The sequence below is a fragment of the Enhydra lutris genome, unplaced genomic scaffold (genome assembly GCF_002288905.1).
Source record: "Enhydra lutris kenyoni isolate GAN:26980312 unplaced genomic scaffold, ASM228890v2 scaffoldscaffold1, whole genome shotgun sequence".
In the NCBI taxonomy this organism is placed as follows: Eukaryota; Metazoa; Chordata; class Mammalia; order Carnivora; family Mustelidae; genus Enhydra; species Enhydra lutris.
The window spans coordinates 88,285,080-88,303,900 of NW_019154085.1; the positions used below are offsets into that span (position 1 = coordinate 88,285,080).

At 37.2% G+C, this 18,821-nt stretch overlaps 1 protein-coding gene across 5 annotated transcripts in view; it reads right to left on the minus strand.

Moving 5' to 3' along the window:
• LOC111142104 (kynureninase) overlaps positions 1 to 18,821 on the minus strand; it is a 134,381-nt gene that overhangs the window by 91,958 nt on the left and 23,602 nt on the right. For all 5 annotated transcript variants that reach the window (XM_022495064.1, XM_022495082.1, XM_022495075.1 and 2 more), the window contains one exon: positions 16,055 to 16,237. In XM_022495064.1, coding sequence (XP_022350772.1) covers positions 16,055 to 16,237 — 183 coding nt within the window. The remainder of the gene's footprint in view (positions 1 to 16,054; positions 16,238 to 18,821) is intronic.

Here is an 18,821-nt window from a genome sequence, read left to right on the forward strand (position 1 = left end):
TCTTGGCTAGTCCCTTTCTTGGGGTCCTCCAATAGACCTGCATGGATCACTGTTATAAATCCTTTGTATCAGTTTGCTAGGGCTTCTGTAACAAGATCCCAGAAACTGAATGGTTAAACAATAGAAATGTATTATCGCCATAGTGCTGGAAACTAGAATTCCAAATTTAGGTGTTGGCAATTTGCCCATCTGAAGGCTATGAGGGGTGGGTCCTAGGTTTCTCAACGTGACATGTCAATGCCTCCGTTCATGTTCACACATGTTCTCCACACATGATGTCTGTATACCTTTCTGTCGCTTTAGTTCTCTGTCTTATATAGTTCACATCCTATTAGGGCTCACCCTAATGATCTCAGTTAACCTTGAGTAAAGGACAGGTGGGGTTAGGTAGGGAGAAACAGATAGGGGGCTATGAGTCAGGCTCACAGAAATCCCAAAAATGTGGAGATGGGGGAAACCAGAAATAGGAGAACACACCCTAGGCCTGTGAGGTCTTTTTTTTTTATGATAATCACCTGTGACCAACAAAGAATAACCAGACTCCCTAGGAAGTAAGCCATAGAAGGCAGTATCACTAGTCTTTGTTCAATGGTGATATCAAAAGATTATGTTAAAAGGATTCTATTTATTTATTTGACAGAGAGAGACACAGCAGAGATGGAACACAAGCAGGGGGTGTGGGGGAGGGAGAAGGGGCTCAATCTCTGGACTCCGGGATCATGGCCTGAGCCAAAGGTAGACACCCAATGGCTGAGCCATTCAGGTGCCCCACGTTAAAAGGATTTAAGTTCACTGGTTAGCTTTCTATTAAAGACCAACCCTAAAGGCCCTCAAGGAGACCCTGCTGGGATCCCTCTCACTCTTGAGAGCTTTTTTTGTATCTTCACTCAATAAACTTCTATGGCTTTACCCAGCTTTACCCACTCTCCTTTGTCGACAAGATTCACTCTTGGAGTCTGTCAGACCAGAACCTAGCTCTCCCGCTTCCCACTTCAAAAGACTCCATTCTCCAAATTGGGTTACATTCTGGGTACTAAGTGTTAGAATGTCAACATATTCTCTTTTAGGAGACACAGTTCAACTCATGACATCCTCCTTGAAGGTACATCTGGTTAAAATAGGCCTCACTTACCTCAGTCAGGCATTAAATCAACGGTGATGGCCATTTGTCTGAAAGTCTCCTTTCTTCTTAAAGGTTGCTGTTCTAGAGCTCATGATTCTGGAAATCACTTGATTGGTTCTGAGTAACATTTTACAGCAGCAAAAATGTCCATCACTCTAGACCTTATGTTCTTACTTTTTTAGTTTATTTATATGTTCTAAGGTGAACCCAGGAACAGTTTCATTTTTGCTTCTTAAATATAAACCAAAATTTCAACATCACTTTGGATTTAAAGTTTCTCCCATCCTCAGCTCAGGGCTGATCTAATTTAAAACTTTTGAAACAAACAATACGTCTTTGGGGTTTTTTTTTGTTTTTTTTTTTCCTTGTTCCTCATTGCTGTTACCTTCAATCCCTCCAGTGGAGTGAGGAAAAAAAAAAAATAGACTCAGGAAAACATTAACCTGGCATCGGTGCTTTTATATTATTAGTAGCTCTTTCCCTTAGAACATACTTTTTGTGGGTCCTTTACAAATTCTTTCTCACTGGAGTCCTGTGCACTCTAGCTAGTAACTTTGATCCTACCTGCTACCACTACCTCCCACCTCTTGATGTCATGTGTCAAGATTTCTTTCTGCTAATGTTACCACAAATCTTTTCCCAGGTAGGGTCTTCTTGAAGTGATTTAAATTCTGCTACTTTTCAGTGGGGCTAACTTAACTGAAAAGAAATATGCCCCCTTAATATAGTAATTGATGGTATGCTAATGAAACTACTTTAAATTTTGAGTTTTAACTATTCTAAAGTCTTCAGTAAAGTTGCCTTCCACAAATAAATATACTTTGCATGTTTGGAGCATCCAATTAATGCTATCAAATTTAATTTTTTAAAAATTTTTTATTTGACAGAGATCACAAGTGGGCAGAGAGGCAGGCAGAGAGAGAGAGAGGAGGAAGCAGGCTCCCCACAGAGCAGAGAGCCCGATGTGGGGCTGGATCCCAGGACCCTGGGATCATGACCTGAGCCGAAGGCATTAGCTTTAACCCACCGAGCCACCCAGGTGCCCCAAATTTAGCCAAATATTAATTCAATTGCAAATACATTGTTGGATACCAGTACCAGCTGTTTTCTTTTAAAGAGATAAGCTATTATTTATTTTAAAATTATGCATATGTGGGTATAATACTTTTTAAACTAGTAATGATAATCTACTCATGAAATGATAGTTTAAAACATAGATATATAAAAATAGATACTTGTGATCTTTTATGTACTAGTTTATCATAACAGGAGCTTTATAAAAATATAGTGCCTAGGCTTGATTCAGAGACTCCAATTTCACTGGTCTGGTCTGGGGCCTAGATAGATCCTTTTAAAATCTTTCCAAATAATTCCATATATTGCCACATTTCAGAAGACCTGGCACAAGGCCCCTTATTAAAAACAAAACCAAACCAAAACTGAGATTTCTCAAGTTTAACTGAATTACTGAAGGTCACAGAAAATACCTTACTTTTAACTTAATATAGCAACTGGTTATTATAATTTACAATTATACCATTTAAGGTATTTTAAGACTCAGGAATAAAACACATGTGAAATCATTCAAAAGCAAGGTTAGCAGAGTAATTATAAAGTAGTTCTATTTTTTTCTTATTATATATAGAGAGAAAAAATCTAGATGTAATCCTCTAGTTTGACTGAAATACAAAGGTAAATCCCAAGAATTTAAAAAATGACTTATTTATGTAAAGAATATTTTCTAAAATCAACTATTTGTTTTTTATTTTTCTTTATTTTTTTAAAGATTTTTATTTTATTTGAGAGAGAGATAGCAGGAGAAGGGGAGGGATCCAGACTCAGAGGAAGAGGGAGAAGCAGACTCTCTGTTGAACAAGGATCCCATTTTGGGGCTCGATCTCAGAACCCTGAGATCACAATGTGAGCCAAAAGCAGACACTTGACTGACTGAGCCACCCAGGTGCCCCTCTTTTTAAAGATTTATTTGAGAGAAAGAGCACTCATGCACAAGCAGGCAAGAGAGGCAGAGGGAGACAGACTAGCAGACTCTCCACCTATTGGGGAACCCCACCTGGGGCTGGATCCCAGGACCCTGAGATCATGATCTGAGCCGAAGGCAGATGCTTGATAAACTGTACCACCCAGGCACCCCTCTAAAATAAACATTTTGTGAGAAGGAAGTCAAGTATTAATGGTTTTGCTTATAAGATAGCTGTGTATATCTTTCTTATGTATGCCAAGGGGGTACTATGTGCACATAAACAAACATTAAATGGGAGTGTCAATATGTGAAACAAATCTAAGTATTTCCTTTCAGGGGGCACCTAGGTGGCCCAGTTGGTTAAGTGGTTAAGTGTCTGCCTTTGGCTCAGGTCATGATCTCAGGTCCTGGGACCCAGCCCCATATCAGGCTCCCTGCTCAGTGGGGAGTCTGTTTCTTTATTCCTCCCCCTGCTTGTACTCCCTTCTCCTTCATTCGCAAATAGATAAGTAAAATATTTACAAATAAATAAATAAATAAGGATTTCCTTTCAGCATTACAAATTCCTTTAGTTTATTCTATATAATTTTTGTTATCAGATTATTAGATATTTATTCATTAGAATAAGATAAGTTTGCTAACATATTCACCTTTAACTTAAAAAAAATTCCTTCTTATTTAAATACATTACTTTTAATTGATGTTTTTCTTTTAAACAAGAAAATTCCACATCCTGCCTGTTTCACTTCAGAAGTGGCTAAAATTTTAACATAGTATTACTGTCCATTTGATTTGTTTATTATTTTAAAAAAGAAATTTTGTTCTCGGGGCGCCTGGGTGGCTCAGTGGGTTAAAGCCTCTGCCTTCAGCTCAGGTCATGATCCCAGGATCCTGGGATTGAGCCCCACATCGGGCTCTTCTCTCAGTAGGGAGCCTGCTTCCTCCTCTCTCTCTGCCTGCCTCTCTGCCTACTTGTGATCTCTGTCTATCAAATAAATAAATAAATATTTAAAAAAAAGAAAAAGAAATTTTGTTCTCAAATTTAAATTAAAGCAGAAAGGAAAAATTTTAAGTAGATCCTCCTTGAAGATATACAATGTTTTTGCAGATTGGTGAACATGAAATTGTTGATGATTGTATTATAATCAGTAATGGAAAGCATAAAAATTCAAGCTGTGTTTGTTTATGTTTTGATTATTTGGAAGTCTGGTAATGTCAAGAAGATTTTAAGCAGATAATATGAATTTATTGGATAAAAACTGTCTAATTACAAAGTTGTCTCAATCTAAATACTTGTGGTACTATTATGGTGGCTTTTGGTTGTTGTTATTCTTGTTGGCAATACTGAACTGAATCTTGGCAATTTGGAATACTGGTTACTGGGACTGATGCTTAAGTCTATAAATCTGAGACAATAGTCCTCTGAGGAACTAGGTCAAAATTTTATAAATAAATAATCTCTAGGGGCACCTAGGTGGTTTCAGTGGGTCTTGATTTTGACTCAGGGACTTGGGATCAAGCCCTGCATTGGTTTCTGTGCTTAGCATGGAGTCTTCCTGAGATTCTCTCCCTCTGCCCTTCCCTCTAATCATGTACATGCTCCCTCTTAGTCTCTTTCTCTCAAATAAAGAAATAAATCTTTAAAAAATAAACAAACAAAATCTCCAGATGCAAACCAATGGGAGCCAAGACTTAATCACTTTTATTACATGACACACAGAGTACTGCATTTCAAAATTCCCAGGGACCAGTTCTGGTTCTGGTCATCAGAATGAAAAACTAGTTTGCTAACATAATCTTTAAAAAAAAGAAAAGTTTTAAAATAAATGTTCTTTAAGTATAGTTTAAATGTTTTTTTTCTTGAACCACAGAAAAACAGTTATTGCCTTCTACACTACTTAGAGAAATTTAAGAACCAATTTGGCTTGGAGTACATTCTCACACACTGAACGTAACTAAAATGAACTGAGTAGCATTTTAGAATCTGAGGAGTTTGAAAAATAAATGATAGTAAGTATACCAGGCAGAAGAAAACCAGCATTTGAAAAACCACCAAACTGGCATTGAGTTTCTTGTATTTTCCTTGTACTTCTGAGGAAGCTCTCAGGGCTTGTTTTCAAAGAGGGCCAGAAACTCCAAACCATGGAGTGAGTGTGAGCTCTAAGAACTCTAAGAGAAGCCCACTATCCCTATTTCTGGTCAGAGTTGTAGAGAGAATCACTAAGGGGCTGAGAGAAAGAGTGTGAGAGAGAAATCTTGTGGTGTTTCCTTTATTCTTTCATTTTTCTGTTCTCATTCATGGTCACCACTAGTCAACCCTGTGACAGTGGTGGCAGTTATAGTGACAGTGGCTGCACAGGCACCCAAATCATGGAGATTGGAAACACTTTTCTCTAGCCAGAGGAGGAATGGTTCTAAGAATGTTGGATTAACTCTAGTTGTTTGGTTCTCTCTGTCCTCTTGCTTCGGGGCACCAAAGGCAAGCATAGTCATAGGAAGTGCACTAAAAAAAAAAAAAAAAAAAAAAGGTAAGTGAAAGTCTCAGTTTTCTAGGCAGAGGAAAATGAAGATGGGTCCCTAGGAGCAGGGAATTGTTAGGTCTACTGAGAGCTTAAGAAAATGATCATATAAAGTTGCATATGAACTTCTGAGCTTACCCCTGCCTGAATGGATCTAACTCTAAACAGTATTACTAACAAAATTGTCATAACTGACCCTAGATCCTAAATTGGTGATTGTCATACACACAGGACACATCCAAGTAACACTGGAAACACCATCCACAGGAGGGGGATAGGAATTTGCAAACACCTTATCTGGGTAGATTGCTTGCTAAAGCAAACCGAAGGAAACAAGAAATATCAACATTCATGATACTATTTAAAAAGACAAAGACTTATAAGGTAATATAAAAATGTCTAGAATCTAAATTTATTCAACTTAAGAACCAGAACAATCTCAATCTATCTTAATAGAAAAGAAAATCAATGGACATCAATCCCAAAACAGAAATATTAGAATTATCGAAGACTATAGGTAGCTATTGTAATTATAATCCAAGATGTAAGGAAAGACACTTTGAAGTGAATATAAACCATTTAAAACAAACAAACTTAAAGAGAGTTTCAGCAAAGAAGTAAAGTATTTTAAAAAGAAATAAACTGAAACTTCAAAATACAATAAATGAAAATAAGAAATTCCAAAGGAAAGACACCTGAAAAAATGGCAATCATAAAGGAAAGAGTCAATGAACTTATAGGCAAGTCAATAGAAATTACCCAATTTATACATCAGGAAAAAAAAAAATTTAAGAAAAAGAACACTGTCTCAAGGATATTTAAGCCAATACCCAAGGATATATTTGTATTATTAGGACATTGTAAGGAACGGAAGAAAGAATGAGATGCAAAAAAAAAAAAGTTTTAGGAAATAATGGTTGAAAACGTCTTAAACTGGTCAAAAATGAAAATGTATACACTTAAAAATCTCAGTGAACTCTAAGGAGGATAAATTCAAATAAATGCATGCCCAGACACATTAAAATCAAATTGCTGAGAATTAAAGACTAAGAAAAAGTCTTTAAAGAAGTCAAAGAAAAATAGCCCTTTGCTTATTGGGGACCAATAATTCTAATGACTAGGAGTTTCTCATCAAATACCATGGAGGACATAAATAAATAAAATCTTTAAAAATCAAAAACAAACAAACACTATGAAGGACAAAAACCAATGGAACAAAATGTTTAAGTGACTGAAAAAGAGGCATCTGGGTGGCTCAGTCAGTCAAGTGTTGGGACTCTTGATTTTGGCTCAGGTCATAATCTCAGGGTTGTTAGATCAAGCCCTATGTTGGGCTCTGGACTGAGCATGGAGTCTTAAGATTCCCTCCCCCTCTGTACCACACCCTCTCCCCACCTATATGCTCTAGCTTTCTCTCTAAAAGAAAACAAAAAAAAAAAAAGAAAAGAAAAGAAAAGAAATAGTAAAGGAAGCTCTTTAGGATGAAAGGGAATAATACTGGAGAGAAATGTGGACTTTAGGAATGAAGGAAGAACAACAGAAATAGTAAATATCTAGGTAAATGTAAAAGACTATTTTTTCTTCCTTAATATCTTAAAATATACATAATATACAGTTTTAAATTTTGAAAAGAATACAATGGTAACATTATCTGATTAGGTTTTTAGTGTTTGTAGATGTAATATATATGATGACTATCAAGTTAAAAAAAGATGGTAAAGAGAACTGTATAATTAGACACTGGTAAGTTTTTTACATCCTTTTTTACATGATAAAATATTTCTAAATCAACTAAAAAGTTTTTAATATATATTTAGTATATACTAATTATTATTAACATAATATACATATCCTGTAAACTTTACATTATGTGCATTTTAATCTCTAGAGCAACCATTAATGCAAACAAAAATTACACAAAAAAATTATAATCCAAAATTCATTATATAACTTAATGTGATATCAAAAAAAAATCATATGATCAAAGCAAAAGCAAGAAAGGCAGAAAGAAAGAAATGAGAAAATGATGAACAGAAAACAGATAATAAAATGGTAGGTCTAAATTTAAACTTACATTAAAACATAAAGAGTCTGAAACACACCATTTAAAATTTATTGCCAGAATGAACTAAAAAAAGAGACCTAACTATATTCTGCCTATATTCTATTTTTCAATTGTAATGATATATAGGTTAAAAATTAAAAGGTGTAAAAAGATATGCCAAGAAAACACTGATGAAAATGAACCTAGATCAGTGTATTTATAACAGATAAAGTAGACTGCAGAGAAAACAAATTACCAGGGATAAAGTAAAACATTACATAATGAAAATGTATCAGTTCAACAAGAAGATATAACAGTCTCAAATGTGAATGCATTGAACAGGGAGTTATTTCTCCCAGTTAATGGTTTATTCAATGAATAATGATTTCAGGTTTATTCAGTGAGTACTTATAATATTTCTTGAATCTCTTTTTTCACTTCCAAAGCATTTACTTGGATTTTTACAGTTCCTTTTGGATTTCTGCAAAAATATTTTCATCATTTCCTTAATTCTATTTGTGCTCTCTTCAATATGATTGTACCTTGTTGATGAAGTGATATTACTAATATTAATATGCAATTTCGTGGCTCCAAGCTGAAGTATTTTCACAGTTATGTATAAATGCAGAAATTTCAAAAACATCAACGGGGGAAAAAACCATGTGCATGTGTGCGCGCGCGTGCGCACGCGCACACACACACACACACACACACACACACACACTTTCTAATTCTTCAGCGACTATGCTTTTGTTTGCTGTGTCTTTGCTAATGCTGTTCTCTCTGCGGGATAGGGCCTCACTGGCCACCTCTACCCTAGGGTCTGCCTAGATGGCTTCCACTCACACACACAGAAATACTCCAGTCCCTGCTTTCCGGGAGCAAATAGTCTAATACAAAAGGAAAGACAATATGACAAGTCCATGAAATTGCAGAATACAAGTGCAATGAGAAGTTCAGTGTATCAACAAAATTAAACTTTTAACTGAGAAATGCCCTTATTTGTTGTTCTTATAGAAATAAAATATATGTCATTATTAAAATCACATAGTCATAAATATACATCTTCTTAAAGCTGGATAAAGCCTTTACTTAACATGCTAGCTTCCATTAAATAAAGGATTCCAGTTTATGCTGAAAAGCATACTCTCTCACATTTTGTTCACTGATACCTCATGCTTGTCACTAACTCCTGAGCCTAACAATAGTTGAACTGAAGAGGCTTTATTTATTCTCCAGAACCCCTGGAGACAAACTCCAGCATGGCAGTTTTCTATGTCAATTTTGTCTAACAGGATAATATCACAGAGTCACAGTAATAGTAGATCTTATTTGGATAGCATTCAATTTAACTTATTAAAGTTGGCTGACAATTTACTCATCTTTCCCAGGTATGTGATAAAACGGAAAGGGAATATTTGATTATGAAAAGAACAGTGATGAGAATACTTTCTAGGCCCAAGATGGAGCTGCTTCTGCCTAGTCTGGCATGTCAGCAAACTGAAACTTATGTAACTTTCCTATGCCTGTTATGTTCTGCATGACTAGGAAAGCAGAAGATACTGTCAGCCAACTCTTGAATGCCAAGCCAATGGTGAACTCTATACTTATTTCCTTATTCCTTCTTCCCTCAAGCAAGTCTGAGTATGGCTGTGGCAAATCAGATTATTTTCTACTTCTTTCTTCTTTGTTCTTTATTTTTTGTCCTATAAAATCTTATTCCCTCCCACCCCATTTTGCAGTTCCCTGGACCCTAGGGAATAGAAATTGCCAGCTTTATGAAGTGATAGATAAAGTTTGTATCATCTAAATTGTTTTCTTTAACCATTTTTTAAAAACTTCTTGTGTAAAGATATTCTCGAGTACAATTTACTCCTAAATTGACGTTCTCTGATTTAATGATCTTCTATATAAAACAAAGCAGGTTTGGTAGATGACCGGCCACTTGGGTGTGGGGGTGGAAAAGGGGAGTAAAGAATTGAGTTTGTGATGATGGTCATCAAACTACACACACTTACTGAATTGTGCACTTAAAATGATAAATGATGTAAGTCAGAAAAAGACATACTGTATGGTATCACTTATATATGGATGTAAGGGCCTACTTAGCCAGAACGACTCCATCTCAGTTAAACAGCCATTTTGTTGTTTGTGGAGCAAAACTTAAACTGACCCTGCCCCCCCTCCCCGCCCCCCCAGAGGAACTTACTTAAAAACAAGTCTGGGAAACGAGTAAAATATGGTCGACCAGTCCCTGATAACAGAGACCAAATACAAGGATGGGTCAGGTCAGATGGAGATAACAGAGCCCAGAATGCAAGGACGAGTCAGGCCAGGTGGAGACATCCAATCAGTAAAGCACACATACTATCTCCCTAACCACTAAAGAATGTAAACCCCGCCTTTTGGGTGCCAAACTCTGGCGCCAATTCTGACCAGAGTGATAGGCTAGTTCAAACAGCTACTATAGGGTAAATTGTAATTCAATTGGCCACCCTAGTGTGACCTAACATGACTGTGCAGCTTTCTCTGTGTGTTACAATCTCATTGGCCACCTGTATGTAGCCAGGCTCAACCACATGGCCTTTGCTCTATAAAAGCTAGTCTGTGAGGCTGGGGGTCTTCTCTCTCTCCATAAGAGATGGCCCTGACCAGTCGGTTTGATTCTCAATACTGGTGCGAAAAAAAGCTTTGCTTGACCTTCACTTTGTATCAATCTCACTCCTTTGATAATGGACCCCACCAGTGGAATTAAATAAATGATGAATGACTGAACGATTGAATGACTGACTGACTGGCTGAATGATGAACACATAAACTGAACTCAGAGACAGAGAACAGATTAGTGTTGGTTGCCAAAAGTGTGGGGTGAGAGGTAGACAAAAGAGGTCAAAGTAGTTGAAAGGTACAAACTCTCAGTTTTAAGATAAATAATCCTGGAGTTATCTTGTAGAGCATAAAACAAAATGTCTTCTATGGTATGGTAAATCACAACTCAGTAATTTTTTTTTTAATTAAGCTCTATGCCCAGTGTGAGGCTAGAGCTCATGACCCCAAGATCAAGAGTCACTTGTTCTATGACTGAGCAAATGGCCAAGGAGTTTACTAAAACAAATTTCAAACACTGATCCAAGATATGCAAATTCAAACAAGGAAAGAAAAACTTTTAATTATCAAATGAGCAAAGATGTCAGTGAGACACTTGTTTATTTCTGGGAGAAATATAAATATAAATGGAAGGCAATTTGGACTTTGATAGGTAGGTCATAAAGAAGGCAGACGATCATAGGGGAAGAGGGGAAAAAAAATGAAACAAGATGAAACCAGAGAGGGAGACAAACCATAAGAGACTCTTACTCTTAGGAAACAAACTGAGGGTTGCTGGAGGGGGGGGGGGGGGGGGGGGGTGAGGGGATGGGGTAACTGGGTGATGGACATTGGGGAGGGTACATGTTATAATGAGCACTGGATATAAGACTGATGAATCACAGACCTGTACCCCTGAAACAAATAATGCATTATATGTTAATTGAATTTGAATTAAAAATAATAGAAAAAATAAAATAAATAAAAACCAAACAACAGCAACAAACTTCGCCTTGTATCTCTGCCAAACCAGTATATCTTATGGAACTATCCAATATTCTCTCAGAGATTTAGAAACAGAGATATTCCAGACAGGAATAATTTCAAGGAATTTAAACAAGTCCTTTCCAATATTTATGTCTTGCATGTTCCTTCCTTTCTTCCTTCCTTTTTCTCTGTGCATGCAAGTATGCATGTGTGCGTGTGTTTGTTATTTTGGGGGTATGGTCTTTAGAATAATGTTGAATATATAAGTGCAATACCAGGGTGCCTGGGTGGCTCAGTTGGTTGAGCAACTGCCTTCAGCTCAGGTCATGATCCTGGGGTCCCGGGATCCAGTCCCACACCAGGCTCTCTGCTCAGAGACGAGTCTGCTGCTCTCTCTGACCCTCCCCCTCCTCATGCTCTCTCTCTCTCTCTCTCTCAAATAAATAAAATCTTTAAAAAATAAGTGCAATACCAGCTGAGTAAAAATAATTTTGACCCTTTTCTCTAGCAACATCTCAAAAACTATCTAAGAGTTGGGAGGAAAAAACCTTATTTTGATAGAACTTTCTCTTAGAAACCCTGAGCAAACATTGTATTTATTGGCAGAATACCAGAAAAACCCCAGGTTGTACCTACAGCCTTTCCTTGGAATTTTTTAAGCCTATATTAGGAGTCATGATCCTTTCATTTGCTCAAAACTTGTTTATTTATGCTCTTTGTTTTTCATTATTCAGAGTCACTAAAGAACATCTTGTTCACAGTGTTATGCAAATTAACTTGAGAGGCAATATCATTTTTAGATGTTCTTGGAAGGTTTTATTAAGAAGGGAAGTACTAGTGTTTTGATGGATTCTTTGGGGCCAGAGGAAATTTGCACACCATCTGCCTCTGAGCCTGGTGAACCTTGTTCCCTGGGCTCATCTTCACTTCTGCGATCACAAGACTCACTTCCTTACGTCCTTCTTGTTTCTGCTCAGGTGTCATCTCATCAAGGTTTCCTGATAAACACTATTTGCCCCCCGACAGTCCTCAGGACGCTAAAGAGCATCACCTGGAGTAGGGTATTTTTCACACTAAGTTGATTTATTTTCTGTCTCCTTATACTAGAATACAAACTCAGGGATGTGACAACTTTGCTTTTTAGTTCACTGACAAACTGTTCTGAGAATAGCATCTTGAACAGAGTAAATGCTTAATAAATACATGTTGAAAGAATGAACACTTGGCAAGTAACAAGCACCTAGAGGGAGTATAGTGAGAGTAAGAACGAACGGATTCGGGGCGCCTGGGTGACTCAGTAGGTTAAAGCCTCTGCCTTCGGCTCAGGTCATGATCCCAGGGTCCTGGGATCAAGCCCAGCATTGGGCTCTCTGCTCTTCGGGGAGCCTGCTTCCTCCTCTCTCTCTCTGCCTGCCTGCCTACTTGTTATCTCTGTCTGTCAAATTAAAAAAAAAAAAAATTAAAAAAAAATTAAAAAAAAAAAAAAGAATGAACAAGTTCTTCTCTCTGTGGTACCATCCTAAGCGATCTAGAACAGATGAGTGGGGTCCCCTAAGAGTCTATGATTTAGTAATTCTGGTTTGGGACCCAAGAACCTGCACATTCTAGTAAATTCCCTGGTGATCCTCTTTGGGCTGGTCAGGAACCCACAGACTTTGACAAAAATGAATTTAGAAGGACTTTGGGGGTTAATGAAGTCAAATTTTTATATCATTCAAAACTATTATTTGAACAAATTATTTAGATTCTTTATTGAATCAATTCATTTTCCTTCTCTTTACATTTCTTTAGGAATCAGGAATTTATCCTAGATGGTAATTTTTATGTTATTTCCTATTGAATATCTAATTAAAACAAATGTTATAACCATAATCAGGATTCTAGAATCAACTCAGTCTAATGTAGTGATTATATATATAATACATATAATGCTATCTTTACCTGGGTTTGGATTAAATTATCTCAAAGGTTAGTAGAAGAGTCCTATATTGAGCCAGTATTAAAAATTTCTATTGGTGGGGTACCTGGGTGGTTCAGTGGATTAAGAAACTGCCTTCGGCTCGGGTCATGATCTCAGGGTCCTGGAATTGAGCCCCATGTCGGGCTCTCTGCTCCGCAGAGAGCCTGCTTTCCCCTCTGTCTCTGCCTGCCTCTCTGCCTAGCTGTGATTGCTCTCTGTTAAATAAGTAAAATCCTTAAAAAGAAAAAAAAAATCTCTATTGGTTAAAAAAAAAAAGAATCTCTATTGGGGATATCTGGCTGGCTCAGTTGGTTGAGTGTGTGCCTTCGGCTGAGGTCATCATCTCAGAGTCCTGGGATCAAGTCCCACATCAAGCTCCTTGCTCAGCAGGGAGCCTGCTTCTCCTTCTGCCTGCCTCTCTCCCTGCTTGTGCTCTCTCTCTCTGACAAGTAAATAAATAAAATCTTTAAAATCAATCAATCAATCAATCAATCAATCTCTGTATTGAAGTTAAAAGTCCATTATATTAAAGGGGCAAGGAAACTAACATTCTGGACCTGTCTTAGGCTCACTTAACATAATCTCATTTTCATGCTGGGAAAGTCCCTACACAGTTTGGAGCAGCTTTTGTCTTTTCCACATGGAGGAACACTGGCTAAGAGGCTACTTACTTCTTAAACTCTCCCAGCTAGGTAGAGTTTAGAGCAGGCGGTCACAGCAATCTCAGACCGCCGTGCCCCCCCGCCGCCCCAGGACAAACACAGTGAATTTTGCTCATTGGGTTTCGAACCCACTGTGCTGGAAGAGATGGATAGAAAGCAAAGTTCTGAGGCACAAGAGGACTGTGGAAAGGTAACTAATTCATATTTTGTTGCAACAAAACTGACTCAGCCTGAGGTTGAAGTCATGTTAGTCAATGAGTCTTAGGTTCAGTAACAGAGTAAGTGATACATTCAAACAGGGTTTTAACTTTTCATGTACCCCTTCATTTCAGTATCAATACTTGAAATTCAGGGCTGAGCTCTATCTCAAATCTGATGGCATAATATAGAAGAAAGTCACCTTAAAAGAAGACAGACAAGACAACCGGAAATTCCTAATGCATCACTTCTCATGTGCAGGAAGTAGTCCTTGCTCATAAATGTGTATCTAGATGTGGCCATTATTTAGCTTCTTCCAAGAGAGCCCAAGTTGCAGCCACTCTAGACCACTGGCTACCTTCTCTCCATACCCCCCAAGTGCTGCTGTCATGTTTTCTCTTCTCTTTGTGATACCAACACCTGTCCTCGCGGGATAGGTTTTGTTAGTACTTTTGTTTGCTTACTTTGCTATGTCTGCTTTTCCTATTCTCATTAAAAGGAATAAAACAATTCTTTCTACATCTTGAGGAAATTAAAACTTTCAATAAATGTCATAAAGTTCTAGAACCCTAATTCTTGATTTATAGTTCTTGGTGCCTGTGGAGAAGGCCACCTAAAGTTTTGTGGCCCTCTAGGTTTCTGGCGTGGTCTCCCATGTAGGAACCCATCAGATCTCCCAAGCAGCCCATGGGCTGGAGAGCACATCAGGGCAGGGTCACCAGAGCAGACTTGTCTCAGGTGGGCCATGGGGATTTCAGGGGACTTCCCCTGTGTGCCATACATCACCAGGAAAACTTCTCTCACATCACTGAAAGAATATCCCTAGACTTACCTTCCTCATTTTTCACACACAAAATTCTTTTTAATCCCTTAAGATTTAAATCAAAGTGCCCTCTCATTCTAGATTCTAGAAAGACCTCGATTTTTTTTTCTGTGATATCAGTTCCCTTCACTTACCCCATTTTATTAGGTCCTAGAACTGTCATTTATATCAGTGTCTACCTCAATTAATATTAAGCACCTTTAAATTGGATACAGAGCTTTCTCTTATTTTATCCTTCCGTAATTTCAGGGTGCCTTCCTGAGTTACATAATAACATATACGCCAAACAGGACAACTATGTGACCCAATCTCATTTTAAAATCATATTAGCTGATGCTTTTGAATTATGAGTATCCAAAATTATATCTGCCTCATTTAACCTAAAAAAACCTGAAAGTTAAACTGGATTATAAAGTATCTGAAAATAATTTTGGTGGATCAATTCTATTCAACCTGGTAGTCTTTTTCACTGATGTAAAATGGAGCAAAGTCAGATATTTAGAAAAGCTGCTTTTTTATATTTGTGCTGTTTTTTAAAATAGGACATCCCCCAAACTAAGAACAGAGTCAGCTTACTGTATTATTTAAAAGAAAAAAAAAAATGCAGTATTGCATTTCTTAGTAATTGATTGTTTCTTTTCTTTTTCTTTCTTTTTTTGGGGGGGAGGGAGCAAGTCATATACATGCCATCTTTATAGCACACAAAGATGATTATTCACATAACATCTTCTTAATATACTCAAATCCCAAAATAATATTTCCTCTAAGACAAATATCATATTATCATAAACTAGGCACCACAAAATAAGAGATACTCTAATACTGTATTGAAAGGAAATTGTTTTGAGCTCTAAATGCTTAGAGAATAAGTAAATGTGTCTGCCTATAATTTTCAATCAGTCACTCTATTGTTCACAGAAGTAGATGACAGTATAAAAACCCTGTAAGTATTTTATTCAGAAGAAGAAAAGGAACATAAAGAATCTGAGGCTTAGGTAGGCTGACAGGTTGATTTAGTAGCATCAGGAACTTGCTGTTTTTCAGACATAATTACAATACCTCTATTATGTAACAGAACAATGATTTCAAGGATTTATGATAAACACATGCAGTAGCAAAAATAAATTAATAAATTAATTAAGAAAAATAAAATCCCTTTCAGTGTTCTTACCTGCAGGTAGATCCTGCATTTTGGGGATATGAAAATGCTCCTTGAAGTGCCTCAGCTTATCTTCCTCATCAAGGTGGAGGGCGACTCTCTCATCTGTCGGGTGACATCCAAGTTCAGATGCAATGCGTTGCACTGTGTCAGCTGGTAACTCAAGAGATGAAGGCTCCATTACAAGTTGTTTCTCTAAAAATGAAAATAAACAATTAAAAATAATTTAGCCACCATCATTTTTTTTTCTGTAGAAAATTACCAAGCCTTTGTCTTAAATAAGATTCTCATCTTCCCAACCTCAGAGTAATATAATTAATCAAACAGCATTAAGCCTCATGCTTGAGTTTTTCTCATGTATGAAATAAAGAAAATTATAGTAACTTGGGGATGTTGAAAGACATTTAGGTAATAGTGATAAGGACAGAGTAAGGGCTTAATAAATGTTAGCTCTTTCCACTCTTATTTCCTGGAAAAGGGCCCACATTAGTGTCTTTCAAACATATATAAGTTCATCACCTTTTCCTCTAAATGTCTTACTGCGGATAACAGAAAAGATGCTTTTGTAAAAGTGTAGAGAAACAGTAACCCACCTAGCTTATCCTTCCTCCTATCCCACTTTGATTATTTTACTCCCAGTGGTTCTTGGATCACTGTTTTAAAATTAGGTACACAGGGTGCCTGGGTGGCTCAGTGGGTTAAGCCGCTGCCTTCGGCTCAGGTCATGATCTCAGGTTCCTGGAATCGAGTCCCGCATCGGGCTCTCTGCTCAGCAGGGAGCCTGCTTCCCTCTCTCTCTCTTTCTCTCTCTCTGCCTGCCTCTCTGCCTACTTGTGAACTCTGTCTGTTAAATAAATAAATAAAATCTTTAAAAAAAAATTAGGTACACATATACAACAGAACCATAACAAATTCTTCATTGTGAATGAAAACAATATTGATTAAAAAGGTAATTTTACCTTAACTAATGTTAATACTTTTTGCTATGTGAGGAACAAGAGCTTTTCTGGCTACCGATAAAGAGAAACTTCTCTTTCAAAAACTATATATTCCAGGAGCACCTGGGTGGCTCAGTTGGTTGGGCCTCTGACTTCGGCTCAAGTCATGATCCCATGGTCCTGGGATCAAGCCTCCCAGCAGACTCGTGCTCAGTGGAGTCTGCTTCTCCTCCTTCTCTGCTCCTACCCCCTGCCTTGTGCACACCCTCCCTCACTCACTATTTCAAATAAATACATAAAATCTTAAAAAAAAAATCTATGTATTTTCCATCTTAGAACAAAGCAGGACCCTGTGACATTTTCTGAAAACTACATTTTGCTCTGTTTAATCATTTAAAATTTCTCACAATTTTGGAAAGAAAGGTTAATTTTCTGGAGGGGAAAAAGTAACAATAGAAAATTAACTACATATTCTTAAACTTTATCCAAACTTTCTTTATATTGATTTATTTATATTTCCCAAAATTTTAGTTTTTTTTTGAAATTGAGCAAGAATAGTATCAAGAGGAAAAAAATTTCTCAGGTAGCGTGATGTACAAATTTATACTTTTGTGGCTCCACTCATGCATTCCTCTATTCATTTCTCTTTCTATTAGCACTTGTGGGACACCAACCATATCTCTAAGCACTGATGAAACAGCACTGTGAAAGATGGTACATAAGTAATCCATTTGTAGACCTTACTTTTTAGTGGAAAATGAAAATTTATAATTAAATAATGTAATTTCAGAGAGTTTCAAGAGCTATGAATTAAAAAAGCAGAGTCATGGGATGGAGAGTCACTAGGGTATGGAATGACTTCCTCAGAGAGAGGGTGAAGTGCATCTCTCTGAGGCAGGGATCTACATGCATATCTGATTCATGTTATGGAATCGAACATGTGAAGACCAGGACCCGAAGATGACAGAAAGTACAAAGATCCTGCGGTGGGGACAGTCTGGCCTGTTCAGTTAATGCAGTATGGAAATTAGAGGAAAAGGAGACACTATGAGGTAAAAAAGGCAGGGCCAGAAGTTAATTATGAAGAACTCTGAAGCCAGTAAGGGGTTTGGATATTTTTCTAAGTTTAATGGGAAATTGTTAGAGAGTCCTGAGTAGAAAAGTGACAGGGCATAATTCTCACGAAATAAAAATCATTTTTTCTGCTTTTTGATGAGTCAGAAGGAGTTGGAAAAGAGAGGCAGATTCAGGCTATTTTAGTAGTTTGGGGGAAAATGATGGTGGATTAAATGTGATGAGGAGAAAAGCAGAGAAGTGTGTGGATCCATTACATATTCTAGAGAAAAGGCAGATAGATTTTCCCTGGATCTGAGCAAACATGTTAAAAGTGGTGCAGTAAGAAACACCTAGGAAAGAAAAATTCTGAGGAGGGAAATCCAAGTTCTATTTAGGATATACGAAGTCTGAGGTAAAAATAACAAACTGGCTATTGGACCTTTGGGTCTGTAGCTCAGAAGAAAATTAGATCACAAGATATAAGCTTGATTATTTTTCAACTCACAGACTATACTTAAAGCTTTGAAATCCTAAGAACTACCTAAAACTAACAGAGATGAGCCTCTTAAATCTCAAATCAATCATCTGTCTTCTACTCACCATCTTCTTCTCTCCTACACCAACCAACACATCCAGTGTTAGGCAATGAAGTGTTGCATGTCTGAATGTTATACCATGCCGGTAAAACAAGCATACTTCCTATTCTACAAGCTGGAATTCTTCTGCTTGTTCATTTGACCTCTTCCTTTCTCAATTGCCAGGGATCTCCCCTCATAAGCTTGCTG